General features: G+C 39.1%; 1 protein-coding gene across 5 annotated transcripts in view; it reads right to left on the bottom strand.

The window, feature by feature from the left end:
- Positions 1–1,286: 1,286 nt before the first annotated feature.
- Positions 1,287–16,299, bottom strand: part of gria3a (glutamate receptor, ionotropic, AMPA 3a) — a 69,666-nt gene continuing 54,653 nt past the window's right edge. Inside the window, exons 13-16 of one of the 5 annotated variants that reach the window (XM_047606316.1) lie at positions 11,869–12,116; positions 11,020–11,134; positions 3,560–3,808; positions 1,287–2,689 (exon numbers count right to left, since the gene is read on the bottom strand). In XM_047606316.1, coding sequence (XP_047462272.1) covers positions 3,563–3,808; positions 11,020–11,134; positions 11,869–12,116 — 609 coding nt within the window. In that variant the 3' untranslated portion in view covers positions 1,287–2,689; positions 3,560–3,562. Of the gene's footprint in view, positions 2,690–3,559; positions 5,980–11,019; positions 11,135–11,868; positions 12,117–16,299 lie in introns of those variants that run through there. The other 4 variants (XM_047606317.1, XR_007114268.1, XM_047606318.1 and 1 more) reach the window with 4 other exon arrangements.

Genomic DNA, 16,299 nt, shown 5'->3' with positions numbered 1-16,299 from the left:
TCCTTTTGACTAATGTTAATGTTAATGAATCCACCATTAGGAGAACACTGGGCAACCACAGTGTGCATGGCACACAATTATTTGCTTTAAATGAGAGGTTCATGACCAACAGACACTAATCGTAGCAGGAAAGAACCCAAAGACCCGTCACACGTCCTCCACTCAGCATTTGAGTGATTCCCCACCGGACGCCGTGCTTCCAAGCCCCTTATTTTTATTTTATTTTACTTTATTCATTATTTATACTTTATTATCCCATATACTCTGAATATATAATATATAATCCCTATTACCTTTTACATTTACTTCACTATACATCCTGTAATTCCTTTAATTTACTTCATATAATATGTTACAATATATATATATATATATATATATATATATGTATATATATATATCCTCCGTGGACAGTTTGGAGAGTGAAAACATTCATGCCCTTCCTTTTGGGACAAATAAAGTTTTCTGAATCTGAATGTCTGCAGACAAAATGACATTGCATTCCAGCATCAGAACCTCATCCTGTCCGTGATACCTGGTGATAATGTCCTTGTTTGGGCAGGTTTTGCTGCATCTGGTTGGCAGACCAGTGAATTCTGAAATTATATAAGGAAGTTCTAAAGGAAAATGATAAGACACATGTAGATGAGTATGAGAAACTGTGTCATGCACTTAGACAATGAGCCCAAGCACGAAGTTGTACTTCAACAGAACAAAGTCTAGATGGTCAAGTCAAAGACCTTAATCTAATGGAAATGTCGTGGAAGCACCTGCAGCGGGGAGTTCACTTGATGAAACCCACCAACATCTCAGAACTGAAGTGGTTCTGCTCTGAGTGATGGACTGAAACTCCTCCAAGCTGCAACGTAGATCACAAAGTTACCAGAAACGTTTATTACTGCACAAGGCGGTGACAGCAGATTCTGAAAACAAGGTTCACCTCATCTACTTTGGGAAGTTTCAGGTATATACAAATGATTGGCTTTCTTAAATAAATAAGTGTATAAGCAGCCTATAAGATATATATTTATATTTCATTTGTTGGATTCATTAATTTGGGTTCTCTTTGTCTCCCTTAGGGACAGTTCATTGATACTTTGGTATTCTGTGAATTGTAATATGAATCCTAATAACAGCCATGAACACTATGACAATAGTGATCGGTGTGGTGATAATGGTAATATCCATAGTTTAGTTATAACATGAACATGGTCAACGTGAAAATGCAAACATGGTTTCATAAAAACGTATAGACATTTGACATGTAAATAAAATAGTCCCAACAATGAATATAAACTTGCTTTTATTAAGGAAATGTAATAAAAGCCTTTGTACACGGCCTCTCCTCAGAGGTTCATTGTGTCCACACATGCAACTCTCATGGTTTGAGGTACAAATGAAAAAACTAAAACCAAACTGGCTCAAACGTCATCATCAGTCTCTAAACCAGGGTGTGTTTCAAGTCAAACTCACCAAATTTACATGCACCTTATGTGGGGAGAAAAGGATGAGAAAGTCTGATCTACTGAACAAATGTAGGCGCACGTGGTTTCATAGCATTTGAAGGGTTTTCCCTTAATAAATAAAAAGTTCACCTATACAAATGGACAAATGATTCATTCGTTGCTCATTCCTCAATGTACAGCTCACCTTCTGCATAATGCATAGACACAGAAAGCTCATCACAACCAAAGAAGCTATGGTGTAAAAATGCTGAGAACCACAGCTGCAGATACTGCACTTACTGTACATGAAAACAGCTTCTAAGTGTGTACAAAGTGTAAACCATAAGCTCAGTTAAACCGTTTCAATACCGTGTTACATAAAAAGGGGACACTTGCCTAGTCGCTAAAGTAGTAATGATTCATTTGATTTCAACAATATGGCACTAAGTGATTAGAAGCTCAATCTCAATTTAAAAAAACAAACAAACAAAAAAACTTCTCAAATAGTTGCAGTTGAAACAAATGCTTTTATCACGTGGTCGATTTAAAACAAGCATCTAAGTGAACAGAGTCAGACGTACGGTTTATGAAGTCCAACAGGCCTAAGCTGTTTCACATGACCACTAGTCTCATATTATCAGTATTTTCAGAGTACAAACGTGGATAAAAGGTCGTCAGTTCCATTGATTCTTAACCCTAGAGATTGTTGCTTGTCCTAAATATTCTGACACTGAAAATAGTCTTATAGTAAAACAGGAAAATGACTTTACTTCACTAAATATAACATTTATCCAACTTAATATTTCACCACAAAAATATGTCTGTAAAGGACTCAAATGACTTAATAAGTACTCCAGGATTTTGAATCATGGCTTCTTTTTTTTTTCTTCAAAATAGAAAAAAACAACAGTTCATCTAATTGTCATTTGAAGCAATGTTTTTTTTTTTTTTCTTTTCAAGTGAATTAAATTTTAATTGCATTGCCATGACGCAGAAATGCTCCGTAAGGCACTATGAGAGGCAAATCCCATGTTTCCAGAAGCAAAAGTCCTGTTGCGTCATCGCCCTCTGTCAGTGTGACGGGTTTAAACCCCCAAAATAAGCACTTGTTGACTTGTAGGCTTGGGTCCAAGCTGATGACAAAGGAGGCTGCTGCCCCCAGGATGCCAGCCTCGGAGTGTCGGGGTCACACAGAGTGGCAGTTTCCGTCCGGACGCACCAGTGGGAATCGACACATTGCACCTCTGCAGCGGTCACGAGATGAGAAAAGAAGTGTCACATGAAAATTATACAGTCAGGTTCATAGGTATATACACTGTATGTGCACACACTCAGTTCATTAGGTATAACAGCCCTGCACTAGATCCTCCTCCATCACTGATCTAATGTGCAGTTTATGTCGAACCAGCATCAGGAAGGAGGGAATTCAACTAGATGATCACTCTTGGGGATGTTTGTGGTGCTGCAGTTGAATCAACAGCTCTCAGTAATTACCATAACCTTCATGAAGCTGAGATGTAGTGCAGGGCCGTTACACTAGAATGCAACTGTGCTCTGACTGAAGACAGAAGTGACAGTTATTTCATGAATATGGGCTCAGCCTCAGCTTTGAGTTTTTTTTATCTTATCATATTCTTATTTTTATCCAAAGGGGAGGAAAGTGTGAGAATATTTTAACGCGGTGTCCTATTTTCAGGACCGATCTGTTCATTTTCAATACTTTGCTGTGCAGTCACTTTAAGCTCAGATTCTTTATATAATTTCAGTAAAAATCTCCAAACACATACAGCTCTGGCTTGTTTCACTCAGCTGAGAAACAATAAAACCTGCTGAGTTATATGAACTCGAAAAGCTTCAGTTGGCCCGGGGACTGACTTGTGAAAAGAGAGAACCAGAATTTAATATTAACACGTGTTGAGGTGAAACAAGTTTTCAACATATATTGGAAACAACAAAACTCATGTTAGATCCTGGGAAATCAAACCATGCTGAAACCTCTGTCTGAAAAGAAAAACAATTCATATGAAATGAATACAACCAATATTAACTTAACGACAAAACACATGTTGTGGCTCAGTGTAGGATGTTAATGACAGCAACAATCAAAGACATACCGTCTAGATTTTAACGCTCTCTGTCCCGTACACGTTGTAGCCTTCACGGTACGTGGCAAAATTCTGGGTGTTTGCCGGAGGGGCTGGCTTAAAGTTCTGGGCATTCTTAGCCAGCTTGAGTCTTTTGGTTTCTTGCCGTGACTTATAGCAGAACTCTATCAAAGCCACGGTCATAGCCAGGCCCAGCCCTCCCACCAGAATATAGAAGACTCCTGCCACGTTGCTCAGGCTTAGTGCACTTGTCTTGTCCTGGGGGAGGTACAGACCGCCGTTAGGACTTCATCAACTGAGGCTGACCTCATATATACACAACCTGTATGTACATCCTGCTGCACTACCACTAAACAGTAACATGAGGAGGCTGTTAGATGTGTCTACAAAACCCTCTGAGGTATAGCTGCGTCAGTTAGAAATGAGCAAAAACAAACAAACCAAAAAACTTGAAAGTGTCGTTTGCTCCTCACTATAAAATAGCGCTGAAGGTGAATGTAGAGAGACTTGGCTATCTGTCTTGCTTCATGGTCTCTTTACGAGGCCATGTCTAGAGGAAGGCGGTCGTGGTCGTACAGGTCTACAGATCAAACCCTCAGTTCACTATCAAAGCTGCTCAACTGAACCTTCAAAACACTGCATCTGTACAATCAAAGTGGCAAGCTGTGGAAGGGGAATTGAACCATTTTGCTGCTATTAGAAGCCAAACAGTAATATTGAAATTCATTTATGTGAGTTTTACCATTTGCGTCCTATCGCTGTGGAACTTTTTGCAGCCCTAAAGGCAGTTAGTCTTTACCCTTAACTGGCTCTTACATGAATAAAATGTTTCAAAAGTAATTCCTTATTCTGACACGCAATCTACTAGTGGTTCAAGCAGAGGTTTGTGCACCCCTGCTCAAAATGTCTGTCACTATGAATAATTAACAGAGTAGTTAGTAAGTTTTAGAGGAGACATTCTTTTCAACCTTTAGTTGGAAATTAAGATTAGTGAGTTAGGGTTAGAGCTCCAAGCATAAAATTCAGATAACTGCGTCTTGATCGTAGAAAGGTCAAGGAAAACTTTTATTTTACTCCAGAACGCTGGGAGAACACTTAGGAAATATGATCGTCACAGAAGAGACATCAGAAGAAGACTTGTCCTGAACGCAATCTAAAGTTTGCAAATGAACATCTCAAACCCAACTCCATTCTAACAACAGGCCTTGCAGCTACATTAGGGTGTTTTGTTTTTTTTGTTGTTTTTTTGGTGGCAATGAGCAAAAGTGCACTAGGAGAAAAGAAAGGTGCAGAATTAAAAAACAGCAACTTTCTCCATATGTTCAGCTGTAGATTGATCTCAAGGCCTCCGCCACAAGGACAAGCCCACTGATAGAGGGAAGACTGAATACAGCAAAGTGTGGAAGCAAATATCCCACTGTCTGTGAAAAAGAGCTGAAGACGAAAAGAGGATGGATTCTACAACAGGATAATGATCCTGTACGCACCTCAAAATCTACAATGGGTAAGAGGAAACTGAAAGTTTTACCAAGGCCCTGACCAACTCCCTTCCTAAGCATTATCGAAAATCTGTGGCTGAACTTCAAAAGAGTAAATCACGAAAGACAACCGGAGGAACTCAAAGAACTAGGAGCCTGTGAGGAAGAACAGGCAAAAAAAAAAAAAATCCCAAAACAATTCCTGAAAGATTGTTAGCAGGTTACAAAAGGTTCTATAAGATGTGATACCTGCCAAAGGGTGGTGTTACTCCAAGCACTGTCTATACAACTATAAACTACTGTTTTATACTTTTTTTTTTGGAATTTTGAAACTGTAAAATCTTGGGGTACAGACGTTTTTTATTTAAAGAACTTTTGAATAGGGATGCCCAAACCTTTAATCCCCACTGTCTGAGACTATTAAACATCATTTGACCAGACTGTGCTGATGTGGTGTCCCAGGGTCAGTTTGTCAGAATAAGGGTGCCTTTGGGAAATGCATACAAACACAAACAAATGAATAAGACCACTGATAAACTAAATTTCAATAGAGGTTTGGATGAAAAATAGCAGTATAATGGTTTCAATTCATACTTTCAAAATTTGATGGTATGAATAAAACTGTGTGTAGTCATGCTGCGATGAGTCGTGGTGTAAGTATCCATTAGACTACAGTATGTGTAGAGCACGTCTAGTTTTTAGTGTTCCTCGTGTGGTGCATTCAGATACATGGTGTCATGATTACCGTGACAATGTGTGCTTTAGGTGTTTGCATATGAACAGTCAGGTCAAAATGCATTTTTGCAATCAGTATAAAAAGACCTGCAGCGACTGACCTTACTTCCAGAGTCCTTGGTTCCACATTCACCCTTATCGTACCACCATTTGTTTTTCAGCTTGTCTAAGATGCCTTGTTCACTGAGTTTCAATACTGCAAGGTTTACAGGAGTTCTTCACGTGGGAAATAACATAAATAACATTGTATTATGTTATTTTATGTTATTGAACTTTTTTTAAAAACTACTTTATACTGTACAAAGCGATAGAGCAGGGTCCTGGCCAACATATCACAGATAGCAAGCAACACTACAGTAAATATGTGTATAAATGTATGACTTCCATGACTAACCCTAGCATGCCAGACCCCACCTATATCGCTTTGAGTAATCGGCACACACTGATCACAGGAAAAGATTTGAACTTGCAGAATAAAGCAGCTGCTGCATAGCTTTCAGAGAATGAAAGGAAACAGAGGCAGTAATTGCACATTATCGTTGCTATGGGCAGCCTTTTTGATGTTTAGCAAGGTGGATCTAACAGGAACCCTTCCCTGACTAACAGACAAACAGCAGTCCAATTTAATTACCAGCTATTGGAGGCTAATGTCTCACAAAGTCACCCCCTTAAACAGAATAGGTTTATAGCAATTAAAAAGTGGGGTAAAATGGCCTTGGTAGGCTGAACTCTAGTGGGATTATTGTCACGTTTGTTGCTCTGCAGCTGCACGTATCGGCCAGATGAGCTCAAGAACGTAAGAGTCTCTACGGCAAGTTTTACCGATCCAAATTCCCAGCAGAGGAAGAGTTGTAATTTTGAAAGGGGGGTTGTTTTGCAAGACATTATGCTCAATTTCCTTGACTGCTAGATTTCCAGTCTTGTTTCCTTTCAGAAAAAAGACCAGCGTTAGTAATCCCACATCATCAAATATATTGTATTCACCACTGTGTTCCTAGTATGTCAAATACAAATCCTGCTGTTTTCTGATAACACATACATAATACAAGAAAAGATAAAAGAGGGCAGGAGGTGTGTAGTCCTGGTCTCCAGGCAGAGCTCTCCGAGAGGCAAAGTTACTATGATTTTGTTAAGGTATTGAAAAAAAAAAACTGCCTCACGATGGCAAACAGCAGAAACTAGATGAATGATTTTAAAGCAATGAAGAACATTGCAATCGATTCATAGTCAATTTCTGCACCAACAGACACGCCAGGGGACACGTTGAAACAGTGAAAATCTAATTTTTGCTCTGCTGCAGAATCATCAGTTTCACCACTTGCTGCAGTTTCTGCTTTATGACTTTTCTTGGCATATGTTTCCAAGAGAGTGATCTTTAAACATAATGGCCGTTAGAAGTATCACAAAGGTTGCAGGGAAGCTCTCGAGTGCAGTTCAGTGGCTTGTAAAATATTATTTGGGATAATTACACTTATGTGATAAAAACACTGATAGAAGAATAAGGCTATCACGTTAATCAGAATAAAAAAAAGCATTTGTTTAAAGGTGATTACTTGTAGTGACTCAGGTGTATTTGTCTTCCTGTGACACACTAAGAGCAGCTTTGGACTCTAAATGTTTAAAGTGCTGCTGCTTGTTTCTGACCTTTAACCACACAACCCTCTAATTCACAGACAAACTCAGATTTACTTTGTTCTCAATTTACTAACTGTAACTGTATTAACTGTGTGGATCAGCTGGTAAATCGTTTAGGATTAGCTGCATGTCTACTTGATCCCATCTATTTGAAGCACCTGATGAGCTCTACTGACTTTCTACTGACTTCTTTCTTTCTATTTGTTGTGAATTCTACATGTCGTTTTTTAGCCCCAGACAATAAGACTGCACTGGGGGAAAGCAGCAATTGCTAGTCAACAGAAAAATAATGTCCTTAAACACACCACCAGGTGGTGACCATGGGCTTTTTAATAGCATGTACTGCCTAGACCTGCTGTTGAGAAACATTAAAATGTCTAAATAAAATGGTTTAGTTTCATTCATATCACAGAAACAGATTATTGAAGTAGCGCAGGGACGTGTTTGGTCAATTTAGTTTAGGAAGCGTCTTAGAATTTAGTGATTTGTTGTCATTTGAAATTCAAATACCACAGCTACATAACTGTCATCATCACTGCTGGAGACTCAATGAGAACTCAAAGAGGCTTCAGAGGTGAAAAACATCTGTCAAAACCCCTCAGTGTTAAAAACCCTCAGTGAAAACAACAGGCACAAAAACAACTGTACATGTTTCCCTGTGGTTTGACTGTACTGCTGTCTATTACTGAATAATTCCACCTGTCTTTTAGTGTCAAAGAGATGAAGCATTTCACAAAAGATAAACATGGTGATGTCCAGACACAACTACAGTATACTTACTCTATACTATATAGTTCTTACAGTAAGATTTTAATATTAACTGTTTGTCATTTATTAGAGAATTATAAAAACTTTCATTTTATGTAATTAAATTCATGAACTAGATATATTTTTAATTTTTTAAATATAAACTACATTGTGTCAGAATGACGTTTCTTAAACACCAGTTATTGACTTTGTATTTTAAAGACACAGGCACCTACACACATAGACTCTGGTGCATCAGTATTTTAATACTGCTCTTACGTACGCTTACTTTCTCACATTTCATTCTTTTCTTCTCTGATTTCTATTTTCACTTGTGCTTTTGTTATTTAAACTTATAAAGAAACAGAAACTTTAACATTTCAGTTGTAGTTACTTGATGATTCAATAGCTGCTTTGTGTCCCTAAATCTTAAAACTATAACATTAACTGTTGAATAAACACAGTGTGTCTTACCTGCTCGCCAGCTGCCTTTTCCATGTGTAACTGAAATATACTCGAAATACCTTCATTCACATTTAACCTCTCGGTTAATAGCCTGGTTATGCAAAAGCTTATTATGTATCCAGGTAATTAGTGTCCTAAAAATCTAGACATATCTGACATTCATTTCTCTAGGAAACATAAATCTGTGGTAAAATAATAGTTGCCAGTTTCTGTTTTTCTATGAGAGCAGCAGTAGTAGTTTGTTCTTAATATTTTTTTAATTTTGAAAACTCTTTCCCTTTTTAAACATGTCAGGCACACCTGTGAACTTTTAAAAGAGAAACCTAAACATTTATTTATCTATTTTTTGTTAAAATTATGAACGAATTCTTTAAGTAAAGGAGGATGGACAGAATATCACAAACACCTGTACAATCTATTGCAATGCAATACAACAGCTAGTGCTTTAAATCTTACATTTGTGAAGCTTAATAATTCATAATGCTGTTTTTTTGTGGATTCACATCTGAATTTCGGCTCTGTGGAATTATTGTATGTTCTATTAGAATTGTAAGCTTTACAAATAAAGACTTTATTGTTGTATTAGATGTGATATACCGCACAGATGCTTCTTTTATTGTGTCCACCTCCTGGAAAGCCAAAACTTTACCTGAGGTCTATCAGAGAGCAGGCGCACAGGAGGAAAACAACATTCAAGACCACGCAGAAGACGAACATGCAAGGATATTGTAAAATTACATCCTGTATGATGTTCTGTCATTATGTCAGAATTTAAACACGTTTGTAGACTACAATTTACATATATATATAGATAGATAGATAGATATATTTACTAAATCTGATTTCAGGAGGTCCAATGACAGCATTACACTGATTTGATGTTATGCTGCGCATGTCATATGTTCTCAGTGGTCATTACATACAATATATTTCCATCTCATTGTTAAATTACCCACACATGCATTTCTGAAAGGGAAATAAGGACACAGAAACGTGGCAGTCAGATGTGATACCGTTGCACTGATTAGCTACTCTCTTTCTAACCAGACCTAAAGGGGATCAAGGCAAATTGCCAGTGAGAGGAGACGGCTTCTTTGTGCTATCCCTCTGGTAGTATCCATATCCTGCTCACTCAGGAATGGATGACTAGAGTCAATAACATCAAAGCCCGCCTGGTCTCTTCTCTCACAATGTGCCAAGTGTACTGTGGTCATGATGCAAGCTGAAGAGCAGAGGCAGAGATGCTCTTACAATGCCCTGGTGTCTGAAACACAAGATCAGGGGCCTCATTTATGGGAAGTTTGTACAACTGATTTGATTGAAATGGGAAAAAAAGTCCTCATCAGTGTCAATATTTTATAGAAATGGAAAAAGGTCCCAGCTCTTGTGCAGAGCTGAGCTCTAGAATAACATAAGAATATGTTATGCTAAAATATATCGGCAAGCACTGTGAAACAGACTTTGATTAACTTGACATGTAAAGTGAGACTATGTAACTTTTTAAATTTGGACTTTAAGACTCTCATTCATGGAAATCTTCCAAAGATAAATATATCAATGTTTTTATTGCATGTTTGTGCTTGACTCCTGAGGACACAGTGGCTGCTCCTTAGCTCCATAGGCTCACTTTCAGGCCACAACACATTTTGACTAAGGTAGAGACACATATCTTACAAAGAGATTCAAATCAAATCCTCTTGTACAAATGGAGCCCCTGGTCATATCTTACACTCTACCATTGCAGGGTTTACCAAGTCAGGGAGGCCATGGAAAGACTTTGACTGGCCTTGGATCAAGACCAACCAAAGGTTTCTGTCAGTCTTACGCTGGATTTCGGTGAGAGGATATTGGACAAAAAAAGTTTGGACCGTTAGTTGTCACTCTGTCATTAGAATTCTCACGTTTGCCTGCGATGCTTAGTCCCCTCAAGACAACGCTGTTCCCCGTGCCTGCCCTAACACCCAGGCGGCAGATTGGAGAGTGCATGAATCGTTCAACTCCAAGGTAATTAGATTTCTAACTCTTTACTCCCTCTGGCATTAGTCTGAATGCCACATATGAAGACACAAATCTTTCATATTGACCTGTAGATATAAAAGGCAGAGAAAAAGAAGTGTTCTGTCTTTCATAACCACGGGCCAAATGCTACTCTGTCGCTAGCACAGTCCTAACCACTGCCTTTCCTATTCCTACATCTGTATCACAGAACCTATCTCACATCAGTGGGCTTTTTTCCCCTCCATTAGCCAAGTAAAGGGTTCCCAGTTGATCACAGCTGCATATCTATAAAAGGCGAAAACATCAGTAACTTGTACAGAGGCGATTGGCCCCAGAGACTACAGTGAGTGACGACAGCCTTGCCGATTACTCTGTTCTAGGATACCCGACTTTGGTGACATTGAGGCTGACCTTAGAGTCACCTCCCCCGCTGCCGCACTCTCCCTTGTCGTACCACCATTTGTTTTTCAATTTGTCCAAGAGGCCTTGCTCATTCAGTTTTAACACTGCCAGGTTAACAGCATTTCTTGAAACGATAAAACATAACTTGTAAGTAAATGAACAGGTCCGTGAGAAATCTAATATAGAATATTAGTAAAAAATAGTTATAAATATCAATGGTTCATAAGGGGAGCACGGGAGGCACAAATTGGTTAAGAATTTCACTGGTGTGGAAGGGTAAGAAGCATTTTTTTTCTACAGCAAAGAAAAGGTCAAATATTAGAGAGGTGGCATGGAGGGTCATATTGCTTTGTAACTGAAGTGTGCGGGATGGGGACAATCTGTCATTGTTGAATTAGAAACAAGAACATCCAGCATGCAGCTTAACATTCATCACAATAGACAGACCAGCAGTTGAACTAGCAAATTAATGAAAGAAAAATCTCAGTGTTGAATTAGAGGCAATGCAAAAGGGCACCACGGAAACCAGGAGGGAGGGAGTGGAGTTTGGAGGGAAAACAAACAAGGTTGGGGAAGGTGACAGTGCACATCAACATTCAAATGGACACACTAAATGTGACTGATATAGCGAGAACCTTGAGAGAAAGAAGAAAACAACAGACACAAACCAGCAGGACAGAACAAAAAAATGCCTGAATGTACTGATTCATTTCACTCATAATACTGTTCACTCAGCGATGCACTTAGAAAAAAAAAGAAGAATTAAGGAGTGAGGAAGGAGAGAATGACAAAAGGAGACATCAGGGTAGGTGGAATACTATAACAACATGGAGGATATTGTTATATTATCCCACCCACCTTAATGCAGAGCCTTTCGGTGTGGCCACGCCGTAGCCCTTAGAGTCGAGGTTGCCGCCAACTTTCATGGTGTCACATGGCTTCCGCTGTTCTATGTACTCGTTCATAGTGGATTCAAGCAGAAAGGCAAACTTGCCCTTTGACTTTCGCACTCGCGAAACTCCATCCGGTGTCGTTTTGGCAAACACTGAGGGTTCAGCTGATTTCATGTATGACCACATTTTCTCATAGACTGCTATTTTGGAGCGCTGTGTTCAAAGGGAGAGAGCAATGACAGAAACAGGTTAGTTATGCATATTCATATACATCACCCGTGGGTTTCAGTAAACAGACATTCTGGGAAATGGACAGTTGCTGCATTAGGAGAACATTGATAAACAGACAAGTGGAAGCCCCTGGCTTAGCAAAAAAAAAAAATTCATAAGCATATACTTAATTTTCAAAAGAAGCAAGACCGTCTAGCCTCTCATACTCAGAATATCAGCCCATTAACTCACCATTTGGCTTTCATTCTGGGATGTGTTTCAACCAATGGAAAGAATAAATACTTAGTGATCTTGAATCTTGAATCTTGTAGTGCAACTAGACAGTCCAACAACCAATCGGAGTCATTTTGTTGTAAGCGAATTCAACTGTACTCAGATGATGATGATTAAATCCTTGTTAATCTCCTGTCCATCACTACTACATAATTGCTTGGTCCAGCAGATCTTTGCCAGGGCATAATCAATTCGACTTCCATGCTAAGACCATCCTAAAACATGCTAATACACTGCCTGGCCAAAAAACAGTTGCCACCAAATAAAAAAGGTCACACACCGTAACATTTCGTTGGATCGCATTTAGCTTTGATTGTAGCCCCATTCTCTGTGGTATTGTTTCAATAAGCTTCTGCAATGTCACAAGATTTCTTTCCATCCAGTGTTGCTTTAATCTTTCACCAACATCTTGTATTGATGATGGGAGAGCCTGACCACTGCACAAGATCTTCTCCAGCACATCCCAAAGATTCTTAGGGGGGTTAAGGTCTGGACTCTGTGGTAGCCAATCCATGTGTGAAAATAATGTCTCATGCTCCCTGAACCACTCTTTCACAATTTGAGCCCCATGAATCCTGACATTGTCATCTTGGAATATGCCTGTACCATCAGGGAAGAAAAAATCCATTGATGGAATAACCTGGTCATTCAGTATATTCAGGTAGTCAGCTGACCTCATTAGGTATAATGTTGCTGAACCTAGACCTGAGCAACTGCAGCAACCTCAGATCATATCACTGCCCCCACAGACTGGTACAGTAGACCCTAGGTATGATGGGAGCATCACTTCATCTGTCTATAATATAATATATATATATTATTACTCAATTGATCGCTAATAAATGGTTAGAAAACCATTCCTAGCGAATGCCTTCTCAGTAGAAACAACAGTCCCTTAGCATATTGACTAAACTGCTTCTAATCTGGTTCCAAAGTGCCTTCCAGAAAATAATAAACACATCATATCTCATTTGCGTAAAATGTTTTCATCTACCTCAGGAAAGCATATAACTATGCTCTCCAAAATCCCCTAACTATTAATTTGCAGCTCAGAATCTCAGGGAAAATTACGACTGGTGCTGCTGCTCTTCATGGTGCCGACGAGGGATGTGACAGCAGGTGTTTTGAGTCATTAACACACCTGCTGGGACATGGCAGATTGGGGCGTGGCCACCAGTGCAACGTTTCGGCACCCACTGAGCAGCACACTGACAGCTCTCTGCCTCTTGTAATTCAGAGTGGATTTACCCTTTAGATACAAACAGTGCAGCGGAGGTTGTGGGCTTTTTGCCAGCATCCCGAAGTCTGACAACCTGGCAGCTCAGCAGAAGTAAACTGCCGGCCATGTTTAGTATCAATATTAACAGACAGCAGCTACCTCCTCCCCCTCTTCAGTTTGTGCTCCTACCGGCACATCTCAGTTGGAGTTTAGATTATTTTCTCATCAGTCCTTTTACGCATCCGTGTTATCAGTATTGTTTTGATTTGGCTGTGCCGAGCTTGTATAACTCTTAAAATTGTCAAATGTAGCATTTCTTTGCAGCAGCTTGAAGTATGTAGTGACTAAAGACAAGAGCACATTGCTATATTGCATTTATTGGATACCGGATTAAAGAGTAGCAGTGCATAATTTGTATTATATAGATATTAGTATATTGTAGTATAGCACTCCCAATTTCTGTCCTTTTTGAGTGTTAATATTTGAGCCAGTCTCTCCAGCCCAGCCACGTATTATGTTATGTAATATGGTAATTATGCTACATGCTTTTCTCTGTCTTGGGACCAAATTAACACAATGAGTGTTTTTCATTTAAACGTGTTATCCTTCCGAATGAATGTGTTTTGTAGCAGCCTAAATCCCACTCACAAACAGATCTATGACCACATCAGTCCGCCTGCATTTTTCAGCATCTTCTTTCAATTCTACTGAAAATCTTTTTATCTTTTTACTGTCTGATCCTCTCTCTCTTAATCCCTAACATCAGCTACTGGATGTCTGGAGTCAGGACTGTGCAGGTCTCTTTTAGGGTCTCTTTTTTAAGTAGCTGACAAATTGGTGGGGTATCTTTTTTTTTTTTTTTTTTTTTTTTTTGTTGGTTGCTGTAGCCAAATGACCTCTCAATCAGGGACAAAAATGAGAGCAAACTTTAAAACAGGTCGCATCTAATACAAAATATACGTAACCTATGAATGGTCTGCATCACCATCTGATCTAATAGGGTGTTAAATATTTACGTAATATTGAGCCAATCCAAATAGCATAATTTGCAATTTGACGGGGCGTAGAACAGCTTTTGTAATGGCACTTTTGACCCGCTTACTTTTAGACTGACAGCTTCACCTCTGCGGCCAAGTCGTCTGCCATCTGGAGCAGCTACAGATATGCACCACACAGCCCTGCTCTGACACTCAGCACGCTGCTAAAAATGGCCAGCGAGAGGCTGATCGCTGGTCACCGGGGAGCGGGAGAACACAGCTGTCTACAATAGAGGGGAAAAATAGAGAGGCTGCATGAAGCAGGGCTAATGTGACCTTCTGCACTCAGATCTGAAAATGGAGAGACAAACTTTGGTCTGAAACATCCTCTGAAAATTAAGTAGCTCTGGAAACGCTTAATTATGTAAGGTGTGAATATTTATTATATTTGAGAAAGATAAATGAAGTCCGTGATTGCAGCTTCAGTAGGTTTGTAAGTCAGCCCTACGTCATCTCTGGTAGGTGCAAGTAAACAAAAATATCCAAGTAAACTGACAAACTATGTCATCTCAGAGTTGGGTATTACAACATAAATAATTTACCAGGGATGTAATGGATTGCGGGCGCAGGCTAGCAAGTGAATCATTCTTGACATATGCATGATTTCAGTTCAGTGGAGTGTTCATGTAAACACTCTTAACGTGACAATAATAGCTGATGACAGTCATGACCACAGTGTGAGAACAGCAATTCTTTTCTGGCCTACATGAAGATGCATGCTTGTCAGGAGCAGGCCAGTCATCTGTGTTGAAATCTGTGAAAGTCCTCATGCTGTCAGACCGCTGAGAACCACTGAGAAATCTTCTCACTGCCGTAGTCATGGTTTAACAAAGACAAATTATTCAGCAAATGATTTCCAATTAATAACTGACGTAACCACAACAGTGAGGATATGACAGCCTGGTCATGTCCTGTGGCCACTGAGAAATTTGTGTTTATTGCCTGTCATCTGTTCTGGAAATAAACTGGTTCCCAGTCCAGCCACCAGTTTATTTGTTAGCAGCTGACAGAGGCGAGAGAGATTACCAGCTGTGTATGTCAGTCAGAGACAACAGGCCACGCTAAGTATGTGCACTCTCCCTGGTGTTTTATAACTATCTGTAAGCAATATTTAGTTAGTGCTAAGTCTGTAATTATAACTCATTTACTTTATGTTCATTGTCTGTGGAAACAAATTAATAGAGTAACTAAACAAAAGCATGGCTCGTTTAGCAGTATTGCTGTATTAAACCTATCACCAGCTTATTTTAATATTCCTCCACCTATGTTTCTCTTTTCCTATTTAATCTTCATCGTAACTTAGAAGGTAATTTATTCATTATTCACTCACACAGCCAAATGCAACAACTTCCAGCAGTGTGTTGAATGCTATGTAAATGTGGGAAACTGCTTAATTATTTTAAGTAAATGCTAGCAAGGCAGGTTAAGGAAAGATTATATGCAGTAGTTCATTACAAAATATCACTACAATATAGACAATATGTTAAGAATAAAATTAAGGGTCAGCGGTAAAATTTAGACATTATTAACTTCTTTTGAAGGAATTCATTGACAGTGGAGAAGCTTTTTATAAAATTAGCTTTCTTGCTGAGACTTAATGAAAATGGTTGAACCCACTCTTGTGTTTTAATGCCAA

This window comes from Mugil cephalus, chromosome 15, assembly GCF_022458985.1.
Source record: "Mugil cephalus isolate CIBA_MC_2020 chromosome 15, CIBA_Mcephalus_1.1, whole genome shotgun sequence".
NCBI lineage: Eukaryota > Metazoa > Chordata > Actinopteri > Mugiliformes > Mugilidae > Mugil > Mugil cephalus.
Note: the sequence above shows the minus strand (reverse complement) of the source record. Positions and strands in the feature narration are given on the sequence as shown.